Consider the following 22,650-nt stretch of genomic DNA (forward strand, 5'->3'; position numbering starts at 1 on the left):
CTTCCTCTTCCTCCTCCTTCTTCTTTTTAAATCAAGGAAGGCAGTCATATGTTGGCAATTTAGTACACCAGAATTTGATTCACTTGTCAAATATCTATCTAAGGGGATTTTCACTGTACAGTCAGAAGTTTGCTCCCCATCAGCAGTGGTTTGCTACAGGCCCTAGACCTGTTGAACATCTGTCACAGGAGTCTCCTAATTTCCACCTCCTCACAGAAGGCAAGAACAAGGCTACCCTCACATTTAGTTTTGCCAGGGCTGGGTGTGCCAGGTCTATTTCAGCAGGTAACTTGAGAACTAAAGGGTCCCCTCAGAAAAGCTAAATTTGCCTAATTTTAAAGCTTAACTTTTGTTGAAGACAAACATTTATTAAAGTATCATCTTACAAATCATTTGTACATATACTATAGATGGAATATTGAATTTTGGAAACTGTTTCATATATAACCACAACCTTGGACATACCTCCATTCCTCGATGATGGCATTACTGCTCCATACATGTTCTAGCTCCTGATTACTTTTTGGATAATACACACTTGTTGAATCCCATGTAAGAAACAGACAAGGCTGTCCTTTTCAAGCCATCTTCCTCAGCTTTCTGAGGTGTCCAATAAAACATGCTGTCATTCATCTGAGCTTGTTTTTCTTCTCCCTCCTGGACACTATAGTAGCAGATGCCAGCCTTCTCATGCCCCAGAGAAGCCAGTTTATGGGTAGTGATAACTCAGGGTCTCTAAGTTTTACTGTAAGTGTTCTATGGCTATAAGAGTTGGATGAACCTGCCAGGTTATAATATCTACCTTTCAAGAAACTTCTGTGGATGGAAGAGTAATGTTTCTCTTTACTTCCCAAGAAACCTTCCTTATACCATGCAAACAATCGAACTGAATGCCATTAATGTTTTATAGGAAGTTTCTTTAGTGTCTTTAGTGATGGTGGAGTGATGGTAGCTAGCTGACTGTTCATACACATGTGGAATAGGAGTAGAATAGCCAACTGAAGCTAGGCAGGCTTTCCACAGTGCCAGTGGCAGGGGTAGGCATGGCTCTTGCATTTACTTAGTTTTGAATAGACTATTGCATTTTCTTATTTTCTTAAAGCCTTGTGCAAACCTTCTACTGTAACAGGAGTTTGGCCTAAAGTTCTCTACTGCTCTGGGATGAAAACTGGTGGCAACATGGTCAGCTGACCCAGAGACTCAGACTGTAGGGTGAACCATTTTATGCTGACCTGTACCCTTTCCGAAAACACTTTTTGCTGCTAGGCTACTCCTCACTAATGCCTCTGAACAGAGAGTCCCGAGTGTCAACAAGGTTTAAACTAGTACTTTATGTATAGTTTCTCAATGGGAGATTTGTGAAGTAAGTTTTGGTGTATCTCTAGCTTTTGATCTCCTCTTATGAAGGATGGACACTTTGGAAATGAGAGTCAGCACTGTGGCTGGGATTTTTTTTTTTTCTTGTGAGTATAATATCAGAGTCTCAGAACCTGACACACATATGCTGTTAGCCTTCTCTCTCACTCAGGGAGTTGACTAGGTGCATGCTAAGAAGACCTTTCAAATACTGTCCCAGAGTGAGAAAGCTGTGCCTCAGTACAACTTGGGAGCTATTTATATGCAACCACCACCCTGCTAGTCAAAGGGAAACTTGCTTCAAACAAGACCACATTCCTTTTCCCACCCTCCTTCTGCACTTTGAACTCAGGGACTTGTGTGTGCTAAGCAGGTGCTCTATCATACTAAGCTGTATCCCCCAGCCCTTGACAGTACATTTTGCTCCTTCAGCCCCGACAGGACCTCAGGAGACGCTCAAGGAAAAACTCCCAGGCCTTACCAGTATGACTTCTTTTGTGAACCATGAGCACATTGGGCCCGATGCAAACGATCCCACAGATATCACACTTTAGTTTTCCGTTAGGAAGTCGAATGCCTCCAATTCCTGACAAAGCCGAGCTGCCTTGGTCCCTGTGGGAGCCATTCATTTTCTCTCCTGAGGCATCAAGCATTCGTAAATCCTCTGCACATTCTTCCCCATTCATTTCACAGGCACGCCCATTCTCTTCATCACTCTGAGTCTCTACTTTAACATTACTGGCTGAAAGAGACAACACAGGAGGCCACTCAGTGTCATTGCAAAAAATAAGTCACAAGATAGCAACACAGCAGCAACAAGGCATCAAATAGACAGTCGGAGCTTCTGAGCAGTTCTGAGCCCGTACCTCGGGTGGGCAGTCCGAGTGGTACATGCACCAAGCTTCCAGAGAGTGTGGATGGCACCTACAGGATGCACTTAGGGATGCAGGGACAGAGGCAGGTCTGAATGGGGAGCATCTGATAAAGCAGGAAGGGGCTGCTTATAGAGATCATACTGCAGTGGGGGCTTGTGGTACCTAGGAGGGTGGCAGGGGACCTGGAACTGAATCTTACGTGTTCACATATGAACACACAGCAGTAGGTAGTGACTGGATAGCTGGTCACACAGTCAGCCTTCCTAGGACTGGTAAACATCAGCACAGCCCATAAGTATTTTCTTACGCATACGCACAATGAATTTGGAACAGCTCTTTGCTGTTGGAGCTCTGATTCCAACTCCCTTGTCCAAGTTCCATTTTCTTAGCAATTGGCTTTTTTTTTTTTTTTTTGTATCTTATAGCGGCCATACCTCAGCCTGTGCCCTAGGGTAGAGGTGTCCTCACATCTCCTTCATTTGCTAAGAGGTTAGCTGTAATAGTTTATGAATGCAACAGGTAACAGTCTTTCAAACAGAAAGATGCTTGCAGGTTAACAAAGATAAACACTGCTATTGATTCCGCTGCAATCCCAGCACAAGTCATGTAGTGTTCTTATTCGCCTATTCATTTTAAAAGAAAATACAACACATTGCATAAACACGCTCCCGAAACATTAATGGTACAGTGATGAATCCCACAGGCAATGGCCAGTAGAAACTGTAGTCATAATTTCTCAGTGTTTTTATGGGCTCATACGATTTAGGGAGGTATGTTGCTCTAGGTAAAATAATCAGTGAGGCGACTGTGACACAACTAAGAAGCAGGTATTTGCTTTTCATTTGTGTGTATGTGGGAGCATCTGCTCATATGTATGCACACTGTGTGCAGTTTTGTTGGACTAGAGTCACAGGCTTTTGTGAACCACCAAATGTAGGTGCTTAGAACTAAATCTGGGTCCTCTGTAAGATGGTCAGTTACTGTTAACCATTGATCTGTACCTCCAGCCTCTATTTGACATAACTTCCGAGGAACATTTTAGCCAAGGATTCTCAAAGTTTGGTCCCCAGAGCAAAGCAGCAGCCAGGACATGACCCAAGAGGATGTCTGACGTGTGACTCCTGGGTTTTCCCAACACTGCTAGTTCCCAAATTCTGGGGTGAATTCAGCTGTGTGTTTAAACAGACCCTTGGGGGAATCCAAGGTCACTTTACAATGGAGAATATCCAGTTAAAGTAGCCCACATGCTTCACAGCCCGAGAGATGATCTTATTTATCAAATTTCTCTTGACTGGGACATTCGAGGTCCAGACATCAAGAGAAAAAATGGCTGGCCTGGAGGCTTGGCACCTTTATTTAAAGGTGCAGTGATCTTAGGCAGGCCATCTGACTTCTTTATGCCTCATTCCTCATCTGTAAATACAGGAACTTTCATAGCCCTGGCCAACCTGGGGCAGCTGAGAGGACTGAGGGAAGTAGCAGGTGACTGGGGCTGGGGCACAGCAGTGACAGGCCACACAAGGCTCTGCCTGACCCCCATAGTGTTTATTGTACTTACCTTGGACTAGACCTCTGGTACTTTAATGGCACTCGCCATTAAACCTCACGAGAACTCAAAAAGGGCACGCCATTACCACCCTGTATTTTGTAGCGGTAGAGGCATAGTTCAGTCAAAGAGCTTGCTATGGTCACACAGCTAGCCACTGGAAGATCAGGGAGGCAACTGCAGCACAGAGCTCTCCAGTGCCTACGTATTGCCAACATTATCCTGTTAGCTCTTTGCAGAAAAGACTTACTGGCTAGTAATGGGATGAGACATATGAACTGGAACATGGACTCTGAGGTCCTGGAAGTGAGAATGGACTCTGAGGCTGAATTCAGCACATGTGCAGGACAACACTGAGAAATTCTGTAATGGGGAATTCTCAGAGCTTTTCCCTACAAGACTCTGGTCCTAGACTTTGCAAATCAGCAGTCCTTACTTCCCTCAGGGGCCAGATCCTATCCATGTGGCAAGAGAAGAATGGTCTGCGGTTCACACAGCCGTGTTTAATGACACTGGACTCTGGAGTATCCAAATTCTTAGGTATCTTTGGGTAGATTCAAACTCACCAGTATCGGCATTCACATGGCTATGGTTTGGATTAAACACTTCCCAAAGGCTCACTCAGGGTGAGAACCTGTTCTGAGGTGGGACCTGGTGGGAAGTCCTTACATGGCTAGTGGTGTCCCCTCAGAAAGACGGTGGGACTCTATTCTCCCAGTCACTTTCTGCTTCCCAACTTTTGATGTGTGATTGGCTCTGATACATGCTCCCCATCGCTATCATTGGCCACTCTCACCAAAGCCCTCTCCGCTGTTTGCCTGGAACCTCCAGAGCCAAACTAAATACACGTTTCTCTATAAACTCCTGGCTTTGGGTTTTTGCTTAGCCATACAAAGCTGACTAAAAGAAAGACAGGTCTGCTCTAGAACAACGCTGTGCCTGGCCACATAAGAAGGCCCTGACCAGGTGCAGACACCACACTCAACTTCCTTTCCTCCACAATCATGAGCTAAATGAACTTACATTGTTCATATGCTAACTAGTCTGTGGAATTTCTGTTATAGCAACAGACCATAGACTATATCAAACTTGCTCTCTAGGAAGCACGGTAAAATTACAAAAACCTCAACCCGGGCTGGAGAGATGGCTCAGTGCTTAAGAGCACTGACTGCTCTTCCAGGGGTCCTGAGTTCAATTCCCAGCAACCACATGGTGGCTCACAACCATCTGTAATTGGATCCGATGCCCTCTTCTGGTACGTGTGAAGAGAACTACAGTGCACTCATATACATAAAACAAATCTTAAAACAAAAACAAAAACAAAAACAAAAACAAAAAACAAAACAAAACAAAAACCCAAACCCTCAATCTCTGGTTATTTTTCAATTACATATCTTTTTTTTTTTTTTTCTAAGTGAAACCAGGTAGTCAAAGATTCCATGGAGAAAATCATAGCTGGTGTGGCAAGTTCTTAGCCATGACAGCTAAGACACAGAACCACAGCAAAGTGCATAAACCAGAAGCATCCACAGCTGGGTAAAAGCCCCCTTGGGGAAGAACCTGTATTGGGATGATCCCCTTCGCATGTTCCTGACTCCACGGGACTCCACTAAGGTAAAGGGGGCTGTGATTCTGCTTTCCTGAGCACACTGCATGCAGGACAGAGAAGCACATGCCAGTCGTAAGCATTTTTCTGTATGGATAAAAACAGCAGACTTCATGTGCAACCCTCTGGGGGATTTCTTGGCATATGTCACTAATGCCTATGTGGGTACTTCCCAGAGAAGGGCAGGTCAGCAGGGTGCATGGGCAGTAACCTCCAGCCTTCTCATACCAAGAGCAGCTCTCCTCTCGCAGGCTGCTTGCAAAGTGAGGGAGCATGGAGAGTCAGGAGGAAGCAGGTGAGGAATCAGGTGATGAATAGGTGCTGCTTCATAGGCCACTGGCTTCCTGAAAGCCACTGAGAGCCCACCACTAGGGTAACTAGGGCAACCTAAGGCAGGGCTTTGGCATTTTTGCCTTACAAGATGGTGCTGCCACCAGCTGTGACAGCATCAAAGAAGAAAGGTAGCTCAGGAGGCATGAGGGTTGTTCACAAGTTGTCCCAGGGTCAGTGTGGGCACCAGATGCAAATGGGGGTAAGAAATGTACGGAGGAAAAACAGGTGGATAGCCTCCAAGGACAGAGAGTATTAAATTCAAACTACTTGATCTGATTTATACTGGAGTTTTAATTATATATTATTGCATGTGTGTGTGTGTGTGTGTGTGTGTGTGCAAAAGAGAGAGAGACACACACACAGAGACACATACACACACAGAGAAAGAGAGAGAGGGAGAGAGAGAGAGAAAGAGAGAGAGAGTGAGAGTGAGAGAGATTGATTCAATGCATAGTATGGGAAGGATGACCAGTAATCAGAAAGTTAAAGACTAAAAGTGTATTATGTTTCTGAGAAAGAAGATACAGCGTCTGCAGATGGCTGTGGGTGTGGCCATAAGTAGTGGGAACACAGCAGGCTGTACACACATTCTGACATGAGAGTTCCATAGCAACTGCTGAACTGGGAGCGTCTGTGATGTCTAACAGAGACTGAGTGACCAGAGAGAAGAAGATATGGCAAAAAACAGGTTACACTGTCAGCATGAGGAATTTAAGATTCCTGCTGTGTGTGTGTGTGTGTGTGTGTGTGTGTGTGTGTGTGTGTGTATGTGTGTGTGGGTCTCTATACAAAGATGTGGAAGGCTCTCGTACCTCTGGGGATAAGTGTAAAGCGGGTGCTTGCTAAATATAAGAAATCTGACAGATTTCTATTCAACCAAAAAGGTCGTCCATGACAACAAGGGACTCTGTCTAGAACTATTTAGCTGTGGTATTCCTTCAGTGAAATGCTGAATATAAGGAATAGAAGACTTTTAAACATATTTTGTAAACTTTATCCCTATTCTACTACTTAGAACAACGAGGAGCTTGGTGAAGTGCTTCATTGGGCTGATTAAATATACAGCATGATGGAGTCTGGTGAGCGTCCCCACCCCTCATGGCTCTGGGTTCAACCCACTCTTCCAGCAACTGACAGATAATGGGTGGGCGGGGCTGACTTGAGTGTTTACAAAGCGTGGCTTTTGTTAACATGGATATTTTCAAGCACCTTATAAAAGCTACCTGGCTTCTCAGTTGCTACTTAAAATGGAGAAAAACAAAAACCTTCTCATTATGTATTTTAGAGGTAAGCCAATGTAGTAATGCTGCTGTCCTAAGAGAAAGCCCCTCCTGGCCCCCGAATGTGGCAAGGGCTCTGGCATCTAGGAAAAAAGGTTAGAACTAAGGAATCTGGAGAAAGGAAGGAACTCAGGCCAGCAGGAGCAGGGAGCCCTGGCTCGGCTGCCAAGTGTGCTGCCTGAATAATTGAACATTTTTAATGCAGAGGTGTAATGTGCATGGGCAGGCTCTGGCTCACAGATGCGATGTCTACATCGCCATTTCCCTTTCAGAGTGCATCTTAATATTTACTGGAAAAGTAGATTTTCAGAATGTACAATGTGATTTTCCCATTGGAAAAATATTCTGAAGTTGTCATTCTAGCATGGGTTTAGACCAGGCAAAGGAAATGTTCAGTATTTTAAATGGTAAGTGGGAGGTGTACATGTAAAGATGCATCTTTGCAATAACTGTAGCTAATAAGCAAAGTGGAATAAAATGCATAAGGTATACTTTGACTTATTTGTGGTAATAGGTGAAGCTCTGAGACACATATTTATGTGCAGATTGGTGTTTTTTATTTCCTCTAAAGGAGCCAGAGGTGTGGTGCATACCTGTAATGCTAGCACTTGGGAGAGAGAGGCAGGGGATAGGAGTAACCAGGTCATCCTCCATTAACTTCCTGGGGAACTTGAAGCTATCCTGAGCTACATGGCACCTTGTCTCAAAAAACAGAACAAATTGTAAGCATTAGCTAGAACAATTTGTATGACTTAATAGTATTTAAAAATAGTTAAATTAATAGGGTTTCTATCTAATCAAGCCAATTTTTTAGAAATAATCTTATTTGTTTTGGTCTTCAAATACAACAAAGTCAAAAATAGAAATATATCAGAAAATGTAAAATTATTAAAAAGGAAGAATTTTGAGGCATATTTAAATTTTTCTCGGGTATCTAGGGACACAAAATGGGATAAAGATGGCAGAAATTTTAAGAAGGGAGCCTGTAGGTCAGTTCTCAAGCATGACCACAAGGTGGCAATATTGGCCCAGAACAGTTTGGTTGCTGTTGGGCGGAGACTTGAGGTTCAACTAACCATTTGTTCCAGAAAGATACTTACAACTGAGGGGAAGAGGGAAAGAAAAAGAGATAGTATTACTTACTATGAACTCATCTTCATAAGCAGGTAGACATGAAATCCATGAAAATAGTTACCAAGTCTCAGAACATCTCCCACTGTCATTTTTTTCCCCATCCTGAAAACCTCACTCATCTGTTTGGGACAGTAGGTGATGCTGGGCTTTGCCCACTCCTTAGGCTTAATGAAAACGTGTCTTAGAATGTGCTTGCTGTCTTACCATTATGTGCACCTGACTTACCAAAGCATTCCACAACCGTGATTGGTCGGCTCAAAATTAACATGATTTCCTGCCCTGGCACATTCACAGCTGTGTATGTGTACATACATGCCTACACAAAGAAGTAAATCTCAAATTCTTATCTTCACATTGAACTGAAGGAATAGTTAATAAGAGAAACATCTTAACAAACTTCTTATATTCTGGAAAGTGAAGTCTCTCTGGACTTTGAGCAGAAGCATACCTAGATGGATACTGCTAACTACTCTACCTCCCAAGTAGTATCCAATAACGGAACATCACAAAGCTAAGGCTTCTGTTGGTGACACCTCAGTATTCAGAACAGAGTTGTAAGATGTCAGCAAGCTGGTCTTAGGGTGTAATTTGGTGGTAGAGCGTGTGCTTTGGTTTGACCTGAAGTACTACACACAAACAAACCTCTCCTCAAAGTGATGCCAATACACTCTGCTTTCAGCTGCTGTTTCATAATAGTAAACATTTTATTGATACAGGGTCTGAAGCCTTAAGACCTAAGGGGTTTAACAACTTATGACACGTTTACATTAATTCCACTTGCATTAAAAAAAAACCAAAAAAACAACAAAAAAAACAAAACAAAAAAAAAAACGCCTTCTCTATTCTTGAAAATACTCCTTATGGTTTCCCAAATACAGTTATCATTTTCAACTTTCAGTACATGAAGAGATGAAATTCCCATATAGTTTTTGGCATAGCAACTCAGAAGAGAGCTGGCTAGCCTGCATGCACACTAACACGGTGCATGCTTATGTGGCGAGCCACCACAGAAGAATGGGCTGGAAACCCATGAGTTTTTCTTCTCTGTTCTGAGGTTAGCACTCCAGAGCAAGGGAAAGAGGGTGCACCTTTTTTTTTTTTCCTGTCACACAAAATTGCACAAGTTATCTGAAAAGATGTTGGTTTGTTTGATGCTGACAGGAAGCATGGACCACAAAGTTGTTGATCACAGTTTTAATCGGGACCCTGCTGAGCAGCCTCTCAGTGAGACACCCACTGTGGCTACATTAGTTCTTTCTTCACTTTCATGCCCTCTACCCTCTAATCCTCTCACTCTCAGATCCTTACTGGTGAGCTGGGCATGCTGTACCTCGCTTCCATGGAGGCAGAGGCAGGGGGAGAGGCAGGGGGAGAGGCAGGGGGAGAGGCAGAGGCAGAGGCAGAGGCAGAGGCAGAGGCAGAGGCAGAGGATCATTGCAAATTTAAGGTGGGTCTGGATATTCCAGAGCAGTCTGGGCCAGCCAGGGTTTATAGGGAGACCCTGCCTCACAAGCAAAACCAGAACCAATCAAGCAACCCCCTCACCCTTTGCATTTGCACTTTATTGTATCAATGATACACTGGATGATGGGTGTTTAATGATAGAATGGTAAAGATTTAATTTATGTCATTTCTTTCAACTTATAAAGGGAGGTGTGGATGAGAGAACATGCAAGTGGTGGTATCTGTGTGATGGAACTGACCATGAAATGAACATCTGTTTTCTAGAAGCAAAGCATATACTTACGAGAGAAAGATTTGGGAATTATTGCATGAAAATCCCTAAAGCCATCAGCCCCATATGCAACTGCAATAAAGAAGGCAAAAAGAAAGCCAGGTTGTAAAATCATCAGATACAAGAGTGTCGCAGACAGTGCTGCTTTAAAAAGGCATATTATTACATAAAACCACGAGTTAGCTGCTAATTTGTTACTGTTGTCTTCATACAAGCTACAGAAATGTCACTCCTCAGAGCAGGACCTCTGAACTGTGAGCAAACTCTGATGAACGCAACAGCTTAGAACATTCTAGAACCAGGAGAAACCATTCGGTTGTACCGGCTGAGTGTGATCTCAGCCACATCACAGTATCACACGGAGAACACACATCTCCACCATCAGTGTGCTTCCTCATGGGTCTACTGCCCCTCAAGTGCTCTTCATTTGCTTTTTTTTTTTGTCTTAGAAAGTATCCAGAGAAAATTAAAACGTTTCCAATCAGACTGTTGGATAGGGAATTGTTGTTCCAAAAGGAGCTACCAGATTTCTATAGGTATTGCTTAGCAGTTGTCTTTATAAATGGCACAAAGTCCCATGCTTGTAATCTTCCGCAAGTAGTTCCTAGTGAGTTGCAATTCCTCAGACCTGGTATACTGTGCACATGTATCTGTATGTGTGTATGTACATTCATGCACAACCAGGTGCACGCTCACATGGTTTCTTTCCAAAAACGTCAGCCAGAATTGTATACACGAAAGAGCTGGCTAAATTAAACTTCTGGGATCAGCTCCTGACTCAGCTGCAAAAGAAGCTTGATAGACTTCAGAAAAAAGACGTATTTATCAAACTTGGCTTAAGTCACTGTTTCTCAAATTTGTTTGGCTACAGAACCTTCCCTTTTCCCCCCATGAAAAACTTTATATATGTGGATAGTGTATGTGCAATTGTATGGATATGTATGTGGAGACAATAACGTCTGATGTTTCCTTAACTGCTCTAGACATCATAACCACCACCACCACCATCATCATCTTTTTTTTTTTAAAGATTTATTGATTTATTTTATGTATGAGTACAGTGCTCTTAACTGCTGAGCTGCTCTCTAGCTCCTCACCATCATCTTTTGAGCTAGGGCTTCTCACTGAATTTGTCCATTGCCAATCCAACTGCACTGGCTAGCCTGAAAGCTCAGGGATCTGCCTGTCACTCCCTCTGCCACTGAAGGATTGCAGGTGTTCATTGCCATGCCTGGAGTTTACATTTTTACTATCTAATGTAAAGACCATGATGCTGTGCCATGAAATGTCGAGCCCCTTCCAAAAGAATTAATCCTTTGTCTATGGTAACTCAAGCCGGTCTGCTAATTTTCATCCTTAACCAAAAATCTACCAAAAGCTTAAAAGCAAAATATAGCTCCAGTTACTAAGTTCTGTCTGGTGTAGCAAAGCTGAATTGATACAGACACACTGTTCATACAACAGCTTGAACTTAGAAAAGCATTCTATGGTGTTCTAAGTGGATAGGAAATACGGCAGACAGCAAACCCCTGATCTATGCTAAAGTCCAGTCTCTTAGAGCAGCAATTCAGTGGGTCTCTATAAATGTCAGGTGCACACAAACCGCTTTCCACAGACAGCCTCCAAGCCACACCGTGGGCCTTTGATGTAGACACCATCACTGTTTTGGCAGTAAGGGATCTTGGGCTCAAAGGAAGGTCTATACTATGCACTAAGCATAGTGTTTAGTATGTAAATGTGAAAAGTTAAGGTTTTGGTGTTTAGCATAGAATTATGAAAATTTAAGGTCAAAGCTAGTTGCATGACACTCATAATTCAAAAGACACAGTTTTGCAAGCAGCCTTCTTTTGGGTAGTTGTGAGGCACTGGGAAATGTGTAAGTTTTGCAGCTGCACACACATTCACACACTTAAGTGTGCACCCTCAGTATACGTATATACTTGCCTGTATATAGTCACACCAGGTGACAGTGCATTTACAATAGAGTTTTCCAAAAGACAAACACGTGGCCAGCTAATAACTTGCAGGGTGTTGCAAATGCAATTGCCTAGTTGTGCCTGCTTTGTGGTCCTCACAGCTAAGCCTGGCATTCTTCACGTACAAAGGAGGGAAGCTCAGGGGTCCCTGGGAGTCCTTGGATAACGTTCCCAGGTTGCTTCCGCAGCTCTGAATCAGGACACAGTTACTGGCTGCTTGCTCTTTTGCAGTCATCTTCAGGTATAAGCTCATTGCCCTGTGATACCCTGTAAGGTCTATATTCTATTCCATCAGAAGCAGCTCACCCTATGATGGGACCCAGGGAGTGAAGTGCTTTTTGGCTTTGTCCTCACTTCTCAGACAGTCTACCCTCAGCTTTAAGTCACAGTTTTATGAAGTGGCACAGATAAAACATAATTTTTCTTTTTTTGAGACAGGATCACACTGTGAAGTTCTGGCTGTCTTGGAACTTGCTACATGCTTGGGCAGGCCTTGAACGCACAGAGATCCATCTGCCTCTGCTTCCTGAGTGCTGGCATTAATGGTGTCTGCCTTTACTCTGGGCTGCATTGAACATTTGTACAAGTCTTTTAAGACTCACAAAATATACCTTTTACAAGCTTCTCTGCTAGGGGCTTCTGATTTCCAGATTCTTGTGATCACTACCGTATAGCATGCTGTAATGTTGAACCCTGTTTGAACTGCCAAACTCGTGCACATTACGGAAAGCAGGTTGACATTGCAGGAACCACACTCTTTGGTCTGTATCAGCTGTGTATTGCACGAGCGGCACCTGGTGCTGCACCTCAGCGAGAGGCTGAAAACTATTTGAGATTTTCAGAAGGAGAGGAGCACTGCTCTACTTTTGGGTCTAAGACGGTCAATGACAATCTTCTGTGGAGGGTAATTTGGCTCAGATTTGTATTTACAAGAATTCAGAAATCCACCGTAGCTTGGTTTTACATCCCATGCTTTAGGTCATGCTAACTCTTCAGTCACAGGAAAGCCATCAGTCCATTACTAACATTGTCTACAGTTCACGGTGGCCTTGACATTCCTTACAGATCTAAAGAATGGGCAGCCTATGGATGTGGTTGAGGCAGCAAGAGTGACTGGGATCGGACTGCAGGGGGCAGGCAGAGAAGAGGACCAGGTCCACACAGACACCATATATATATATATACTCTACAGGAGTGTAGGGTGAAGTCAGAGGCAGGTCCTCTCTGAGAACCAGTAGACTTTATAAACCGATACATTTGTTCTTGAGCCTTGAGCCATTGTTGGCTGGGCGGCTCAGGGTTTTCTCACGGGAAGAGGACACTAGCTAGATGACATCACTGATAGGAGATGTTGTGGTTCCGGCCTTGCAGAGAGACAGCTAAGATACAAGGAAGCCCCACGTCCCACCTGTGGATATAGTGGAGAAGTGTTGGCGTGTGGTCTTACACCTACTCAAGCGACTTCCACCGCTCACCCAGATGCAGAGTCAGAGGAGCTGTGAGGCTGTCCCACCTCTTTCAGTCGGTAACCATCTCCTCATGTTGGGACTTCAGGGGTCCTTCTGTGTATGATCGGCTATGATGTTCTGCATGACTCCAAGCACGCAAGTATAGAAAGAGCAGGCAGCAGAACTATGCCAGCGCCCAGAGAAGAGGCTGCACACGGGCTTCCTCCTGCCTGCCACTCCTGTGCCCTCCAGGCACCAGATAGCTGTCCATCTCCAAAGCCACCTCCTGCCCCGGGCCTAGCTTCCTTCCGACACATCCATGTGTGTCAGTAAACAAGGTTCTAGCCAATGAATCCACTAGAGCTCCTCCACGGCCACCTGCAAAGTCCAGTGACCATCCCAGCTTCTTTGAGAAGGAGCCTCAGTTTCCCTGTTGTGCTCCAATCATATCCCTGCCACCGCCCAGCCCAGGCTGGCTCTGTGTCACCTCCTGCCTGTGCTTCTTGCTCACCATTGTGCACCTGCCTGGGTTGTGTGTACACTGTGGGCTGTGGCCTTCAGGCTCCCATCTCATCACACACCTGTCTACCAGGTTTAGGCTGTTGCCTTCCTTGATTCTCTACGATCACCTCTGACTTCCACATGGCCCCACCAGTCTGCAGTGCTATGTGAGAGGAGACCTGGAAACCTTGTGTCAAAATGCCTCTACTTCTCGCAGCTGGCAGAAGAATGATAGAGATCTTCTGGCATAGATCTCTTGGCAGATCACACTATTCAATAAATAAAGGGATGGACCTTAGGAAAACACTAAAACAAAGTAACAACCAAAGCTCATAAAATTACCCATGTTTGCAAATGCTGTGGTTTCCACTTAACCATGCACATTCTTGTTCCACAACATCCCCCTGCCCCACCCCAGCCACCATTTGCACGTGTCTTCCTGGCTTAAGTGACTTCCTGGGTCCTGGATGGAGACACCTAGATCATCTCTTCTCTAGAACCAGACTCTCTACTCTCTGGACTCCTTGTGTTCGGTCCTCACAGGATCATGGAGTTGCAGGGCCTCCTAGGCTATGGCGATCCTAGCCTGGAGATGGTTCTTCAGAAGACCATACTCCTCCCTGGCCTTTGGTCTTCACATGAGCCTATTCCATGAGCCCAGCTCTGAAAGCTCATGTGGTCTAACCACAGTCATGATCAGAAACAGGCCATGACTGACTGACTAGCACTCAGTGTCACTTGGTAGCATGTACAAGATGTACAGGGTATCTGTGACACAGTTCAGCTAGAAAGCTCTCTACTTAATAACTACAACAGTTGGATAGTTTCAGAAATCCACTTCCAGTAATCGAGAAGTGTCAGCGTACATGGTAGAACACGTTGGCTTTCACATACATTTCCAGGACGCATGTATGTTTAGAGAGAAGTCAACAACGGGGAAAGTAATTTTTGACATTAATTTCATTCAGTGTCATACATCACTATGTATGTCTATGTCTACTGGCTCTCCAATCAAATGGACCCCCTGGCTTCCATTGGTTCTGGATGTTCTCAAACTTAGACATTTGTAAGTCTAGAGGAAACAAAGGTGGCTATGATCTCATGGAAGGAAGAGGCAGCTGGCCATGTCCAGGTCAGTGGAGGCATCTGATGCTAGGTTTTCCCTCCTGGCTGGGAAATCCATCATGCGCTGGCTATCTGAGCTCACTTTCCTTATCCACCAAGTGGGAATAATCCCATCTGTTCTGTCAGGTTTGTGTGCCGAATCATGATAATACTCCATAGGCCTGAAGTAGTTAGCTTTGTGCTCAGCACAAAGCCACAGGCTGGGAGGATAACGCCTTATCTTCCTGTCCACAAAGAATCCTATGGGCCTAGGACATTGGCTACACCCAGCTACCGTTTGCTACCTTCCTCAAATGGGAGCAGTAGCAGGAAGAGGGCTTGGCAGCCCACCCAGGACAACGGAGCTAGGTTGAGGATGTCGGGCAAGCACCATTTGTGTGTTCCAGCACTGAAGTTCCTAAGCGTTCTTCTGCTCCAGTATTCTGACGGGGACTCGTCTCACCTGTGGTGTGTTTGAGGTGACCTTCCCCGTCCTTTAGGCTGTTGGGGAGATGAACACTGGGGCTCTTCCCAGCATCAGTTTCTCTTGCTCCCAGTTCCGCCTGTTAGATAATGCAGAGGACACAATGGAAGAGGGCAGTGTCTCCTTTTTTTCTGGTTGTAGCACACCTGGGTTTTGCCTTTAGTGCTGAGGGCAGAACCCAGGGCTGTGAAGACACGAGGCGAGTGCTCTCCCAGGAAATCACACCACCAATCCCTGTCCTGCCTTTGTCTGTATTTTACAACTAACACAATACTAAATTGTCACAGAGAGCAAATTAGGTTAGAAAAAGCCATGTATGACGTAGAAAGTCAGAGGTGGATTCAGAATTTCCTTTAGAGGGGATGAGGAGAGGGCAGAGAGCAACAATGATGGTTCTATTCAGACTTACGGGAGAAGCCACAACTCATCACCATGGTGCCATTTGTAACTCCTCCAGGTTCTGACACTGAGGTGTTCTCTCCTGGCCCTCTTACACACAGCTCATGTCAACTAGGTCAGGGTTCTGGGTCTTACAGACCCACAGTTTGGAAGGTTAAATCTGATTGGCTGGGAGGAGAAAGCTTAGAGATATTTTATGGATGTTTTAAGTTTCTTGCTTTTTTGATTTTTTTTTTTTAAAAGAAGTGCTACATTTTCAGCACAATCATTACTTCTTCACTTATGTGGTACAAAGTATGCAGAATTGCCATGAGGAAGTTCCTAAGCATCACCTGTAAGACCTGCGATCCAAGAAGAACCATGTAAGCATGAGAAGATTAAAACAATAACAAAAGCTTTAAAGACAGAGAAAGGGAATGTTCTGATGAGTAAGGTGAACATGGTGTGGGCGGAGGGGTGATCATTATTAGAATGGTGCCTGTCGTGTGTCTCATAGTAGGGTGACATCATTTGAGGTCTAGGATCTGAGTTAAAAGTTGAGATATTTATTTCCCGTTTCATTTGAAATTGTGTGCCAGTAAGAGACATTTTTACTAGATTACACAAGCCAGTTTACTGAGGATAGAGTATACACTGGAATCTTGCTGGATAACTAGATCATGCGCCAGAGCACTAACTGCAGATGTCAGGAGGGATACCAGGAGGCATCTGTGGTTATCTTCCAAAACCCAGGCTCTAGAAGGGCTGGGCACACATAGCCAGAGGCACCCACCATAAAGTGAAGAGGTAGCTGTGTTCATCAGAGAATTGCAGAGGCATGGGAGGAAGGACGCCTGGAAGGATCCCGTGACAAGCTTAGTTGTTATTAGAGTAAAGACATATGGGCCAGCTAATGAGAGTTTCCATCCACTGCTAGGGGTGAGCTGAGGGAAGAGGTTACACAGGGGTGGTAGACTGGCCTTCTCAGCAACATACTGCCAAGAGTAACAAGTTGAACTGTCCACTAATGCCAATCGGCAGTTGGCAAAATATAGGGCTGAAAATAATATGTGGACTGTTGTACTTGACCTGGCATCCTATATATAGTTCAGAAGCCTGCAGCTCTCATATGGGTGAGGTGTAGGGTGTGCTGGTCCTTGAAATGAGGGGGAACACATGCAATGGGAGTCCTCTAATTCCCAGGGTGCTCAGGTGAAGAGAACACCAGGTGGGTTAGCTCCTCATGGCTGTTTGTACATTCATGGCATTCATTCCCTCCCATCCCCAGAACTGGCTTTGTGTCAGCCCCAATGATTCCAGAAGCCTAGGCCGAGCTTCAGGGTGGCTGAAGATAATGTAATCTCTCCTGGGACACACAGAGGGTGGATCCTCTGCTGTCCCTCCCTTCCAGAAGCCCAACGGGCTCCTGTCAGAATTCCAAGCAAAGAATGACTCAGCAAAGAAGGGGGACTGATGGGAAGGACATGGGTCTTTCTGCAGCTCTTGCAGCCACAAGCCCAGGTGTTGGCTTGCGGTGTGTGCCTTTGTTTGTGGAGAGGCGCTTAGGCACATCAAGGCTGAGAAATCTGGATTGAGGTGGTCAGTAGGCTTTGGACAAACTCACACACTGCAGGAGGCAATGGAACACCAGTTCTGCTTTGGTTATTTTTCCATGTGCTCCTCCCAGGAAACCTGTTTCTCAGGTGCCAGCTCTGATGGTGAGGAGCAGAGAGGATATCTGCAAGAGCTGGCCATGTGTACAGGAGAGTGAGCGTGGGTCAGTGGCTGGGATACAAGCATGCTCATGGGGATGGATGTACTTGGCTGGCCTGATGTACCAGAGCACAAAGTTGTGTGTATACAGGGGTCATCACAAGAGTGCATTTAGTACAGGTGTATAGCACATAAAGATCACAAAGACAGCTCAGTTAGTGTCACAAAGACAGCTCAGCACCCATATTTACAGAGACATTTCCAGTAGGATGAGAGCAGTACAGATTCCTCTGAACATGAGATCAGCTTATCCCCATGCTGAGATACATTCTCCAGAATTCTGGCTCTAGGGGCAGGAACCTGATAATATTCAGGGGATGAGCTGGGCCACTGCAGTATTTAGAAGTCAAAGTGAACTCATGTTCCTTCCATCCTTCTTTCCTTCTTTTGTCATTTTCTTCCTTCCTTCCTTCCTTCCTTCTCTCTTTCTCTCTTTCTAAATCAGAAGTGTGCTTTAATTTTGAGACATATCCATATTTCCAAAAGTAAGAATTGAGATGCACATGAAGTTGTTGCATACATGATAAACTGCCTATAAAAGCTTTGCTAGCATAAAGTATTAGTGACTTTATATATTTAAGGCATATAACATATCAAATATGTTTAAAATGCAAGGTCCAACTAACTAAAAGTCACATGTGGCATGCATGAGCTCCCTCTATATCTTAACAAAAACACATTCCTATAGAGCAGTGGTTCTCAACCTGTGGGTTGTGACCTCTTTTGAGGGGGAGGTACAACAGCCCTTTTAATGTGGGTCACCTAAGACCATTGAAAACATAGATATTTACATTGTGATTCATAACAGTAGCAAAATTATAGTTATGAAGTAGCAATAAAAATAATTTCATGGTTGGGGGGGTCACCACAACATGAGGAACTGTATTAAAGGCTTGCAGCATTAGGAAGGTTGAGAACCACTGTTAAGAGGGTCTGGGCAAGGAATAGCAGCTGGTGGCAGAATTCGATCTGGGGGTTGTTAATTCACAGGGTGAGAAGGCAGGGCATGCTGGGAGTTCAAGCCCTTCATCTAGGGGCAGCTTACTGCTAACTTCAGCACAACAAAGCCTTTGCAATGGATATTCCTTTTTGTAGGGAGATCTTCAAGGCTTGATGTCCCTTTATTATTCTCCTTCCTCTCCTCTCTTCCTTTCTGTTTTAGATTCCCATTGCAAATGCTAACTACATTATGTCTTGTGTGCTCATCATAGCAAAGCTCTCAGGTGTTAGCCATGACCATGGTCCTAACATCTGGCTGCCAAGCTTTAGAAACTGCCATGGAAAACGGATCCACAGAGGCAAGCTGTATTCAGGCCTTATCCCTACATTATCATTTCCATGTGACTGAAGAGTCATATGACATCACCAAGCTTCAGCTTCCTCCCAAGGAAATCCAGAAAAATACCTGTCTCTTGGCTCCACATGGTCTGAGCGACCAGAGAAGACACCCAGCCCTCAGGAAATGCTGGCTGCCCTTTATTCAGGTGCTATTACCTTTCTCTGAGCTCAGCTCATTACTCAGAAACCCCTAGCTTACTGGCACTTTCATCAAAATGTCACATCTCTTGGGAAGAACCTTCAAATACCACATGTTTTTCCTAGTAGGGACCAGACACTTCTTACCACCAGGCCATCTCAAAAAGTCCTGTCCTTATCATTAGCATTTCTTTGAAATGAGAGAATTTCTTTCTTCTTTTCCTGTTTCTCTCATTGTATGATTCAGTAGCGCTTTATTGGGAAATGTATAGAAATGAGTAGTTTAAGTCATGTGCTCTTCCCAGTTAAAAATCAGATGTATTAGCACTTAGCATCTAGGTCAAGGCCCCTGGTTGCCCCACGGCACCCAGAGTAGCCTGAGAGCTAGCTTTAGGTGAGGGAGCTATGTCGAGCGGCTACCATGCATTTACTTCTTTAATTCCTGGAGCAACCCTTATAAACACTGCCCTCCCCAATTTTACCAAAAACAGAAGTAAGACTCACAGACAACAGAGCTGCCCAAGGTTACCAGTGAGACTCAGCAAGCTATGGATGCACCTCATGTTTATTGGGACCTCATAGCCGATTCCTTCCAGATAATTCCCTAAGTCCTGACATGTTTTGTTTTAAATAAACTTTCTGCTTCTAGTAGATTTTCAAACAAGGCCTTTCCAACAAGCCAAACATATCATTGGAGGAATGCAGCCATTCCAAAAATATGCTTATAACTTCCCCCTCCCCCAGGGAGTCCCTTGAGAACATTGTAGGAGAAAGATGTGTCTCTGGCTCAGGAATCTTTAGCTTGGCAGTACTGTAAGAATATAGCACACAGCTGGGTAGTGGTGGCTCACACCTTTAATCCCAGCACTTGGGAGGCAGAGGCAGGCGGATTTCTGAGTTTGAGGCCAGCCTGGTCTACAGAGTGAGTTTCAGGACAGCCAGGGCTATACAGAGAAACCCTGTCTCGAAAAACAAAAACAAACAAACAAACAAACAACAACAACAACAACAAAACCCAGTACACACATACCCACTGCCCAAGAGCCATCATGAAGAACCAGCTTAAATGGACCATGGACCCTGGGTTCCTAGGGGGGCTTGTTAGAAGTCATGTAGGAAGAGACCTGAAGTGGGTGTGTAGGTGATCCTCTGCCGGCTCAGAGTTATAGAGACAGTGTTCTGAAATCCAGGGGTGGGGGTGGATGACAGGCTGGGAGTCATCCTAGGGCCCTCTGGAAGCTGGAGTTCCCAGACAAGAGAAACTGTCTGAGGTGCCTGTTCAGCTGGTCACTTGGTAGGAACTGGCTTTGGGATGGAGAAACTTCCAAGGAGGGGAGGAGGCCATAAAACCCCACAGGCAGAAATAGGGAAGTTGGGAGCTGAACAGAATAGGCATTTTGGAGGAAAAGCAGGATTATGATGCAATGACTGAGAGGCCCTAGCCTCAAGGCAGATGTGTGAATCCAAACTGCCATTATAGAAAATGATGGAATGGTCAACTTTGCTCACCACATTTCTGGAATAGCAGCTATGCAGCAGGAAGTGCTGGGCTTCCAGAACCAAATTTCTCTGTTTTGTCCTTGTCCCCTCTGCCTCTTCCACCCCATCCCGATCACCATCCCCAGGAGGTGGGGCTATGCTTGGTGATTGTGACACTGTGTTGTGTGACATATTGTAACTGGGTTTCCACATCCTCCTGGCTGTATGGTAAGAGCTTTGAAGAGGAACGAGGGTGAACATTGAAATATAGGAATGCAGGAAAAGAGGAAGCTGCTCAAGACACAGCCCAACTGAAATCAAAGAACTATGGCGAACTGACTGAAAGAGAAGTAAGAATAGGGAATCATGCTGGGGGCTTAGCAGAGAGCCTGGGTCACACACGATGCACACATGCACACAGACACACAAATATAGGTCCATCCACAGATACTGGAATATATACCCTACACACTCAGACACAAGGAGATGCAGACATAGGTACAGGTATAGGCACAGGAAAATACTTATACCCAACATATATACAAACAGACACACCTCCTTCACACACACACAATAGGCATGTACACACAAGACTGAACAACAGTAAACATGCCATTAGACCTCTACAGATGGAAAATTACAAGAGACACATACACACATATGTCTTCTCACACACAGGCATTTACCCACACAGCTTTTCTTGAACTTAAAATGAGTTTGAGCTCTGCATTCCTACTCTCCACAGAAGCGTATGATGGCCACCTTAGTCTTGTGGGCTGAGAGAGAAGCTGCTCAACTGTGCCCTGCATATTTGACTCTAGCTGCTATTTGATCCTAAAATCTAGGAACTCTTGATTCTTCTGGTAGGCCACTCAGTTATTTTTCTCTTGTATTTAAACAGCCAGAGTAAAAACCACAATACAATTTCCTTACATTATAATAAAAATCTAGTGTTATGACTGAGATAAAATCAAGCAAACAAACAACAGAAATAGACTACTGAAACAGAAAATATAAGTTTACTTAGAAAGGGCACATTTAGAAACCTCTACAACTCAGTTTTTTGAATGAGAAGAAAAGATGAAAGAGAATATCCTAAAAGAATGAGGAAAATTCCAAATCAACATGTTAGTCTCTGGCACTCTGTTTGTGGAGATAATCAGTGAGCACAGGGTTGAGTCAAAGGCAGCTCAGTGGTAGAGTGTGGACACCACAAAGAAAAAAGTCCTTATCTAACATGTCACAGGCTAGTAGCAGAGCCAGCAGGCCCCACTGAGGAGGCAAGAGAGCAGCCTGGTGCAGATGGAAGGCACCCTCACCAACGCAGGGATTAAAGTACACACGCCGCTGTTCCAGCTGTCTCACTGCTCCAGAGCCACTGTTACGCTCACAACAAACTGATGCCCACAGAGACTTTCTATGCCAGTAGCTCTGAGGAACTGTTCCTATTTGTTTATTGTCTTGCAATGTAGCATCTGAAACCTTGGAGGGACTCTCTACGAGCAAACCTTGGGTTGACTGAGAAAGACTTGGAAGCTTGGCTTAGAGCACTGTGCGGTGTACGCACATCTGCGTGATTCTGTGTCCAGCCCTGGAAAGGCCATGCACGGAGTGGGTGAGGACTCCTCTGTGCTCATGTGTGCTCTGAGCATTCTTCACATAAGACAGTCCTACTCAGATACCCTTCACTGACACTGGTTCAACCCTACACTGGGTCCCAGGCACAAGGTACCTGTCTACCTGTATGGGACAGGTGTGTTTCTTTGTGAAGGAAAATTCAGATGGTTTAGTCCTTCCTTGGGAAATGGAGACTGGGGAAGATTCTCCCAATGGAGGCTGGTGGGCAGGACTAGGTAGAAGAGGGTCTCAAGACCCTTGTGTCTATCTTCTGCAGAAACCCTGGCCCGTCTTCTACCTCTCATGCTGTCTTCAAGGTTTCTGATGGGCACTGTACTGGCCTGATGCTCTGGATGTTATTTTCTCTGTGTCACATATATAAAGCATCATATTTTTGATCTCTGAGTATACATGTAAGCTGGCAATGCCAGGTCAAAGAACAGAAATGCTAGAGAATATGTAAAAGTCCATGCCTATAGATTTCTGGCATTCCATTTTCCCCTTGAGTTCCAACAAAAATTTTTTCATTTCTAAATGTTGCTTTTTTTT

General features: G+C 44.7%; 1 protein-coding gene across 15 annotated transcripts in view; it reads right to left on the reverse strand.

The window, feature by feature from the left end:
• The window catches only part of Ikzf1 (IKAROS family zinc finger 1), a 91,159-nt gene that overhangs the window by 22,502 nt on the left and 46,007 nt on the right, over positions 1-22,650 (reverse strand). For 7 of the 15 annotated variants that reach the window (XM_031338315.1, XM_031338314.1, XM_031338310.1 and 4 more), the window contains exons 4-5: positions 9,878-9,937; positions 1,838-2,098 (exon numbers count right to left, since the gene is read on the reverse strand). The exons of 4 other annotated variants lie outside the window; for them this stretch is intronic. In XM_031338315.1, the coding sequence (XP_031194175.1) occupies positions 1,838-2,098; positions 9,878-9,937 (321 nt within the window). The remainder of the gene's footprint in view (positions 1-1,837; positions 2,099-9,877; positions 9,938-22,650) is intronic. 4 more of the 15 variants (XM_031338311.1, XM_031338309.1, XM_031338316.1 and 1 more) reach the window with 1 other exon arrangement.

Source organism: Mastomys coucha, unplaced genomic scaffold (genome assembly GCF_008632895.1).
Source record: "Mastomys coucha isolate ucsf_1 unplaced genomic scaffold, UCSF_Mcou_1 pScaffold22, whole genome shotgun sequence".
Lineage (NCBI taxonomy): Eukaryota > Metazoa > Chordata > Mammalia > Rodentia > Muridae > Mastomys > Mastomys coucha.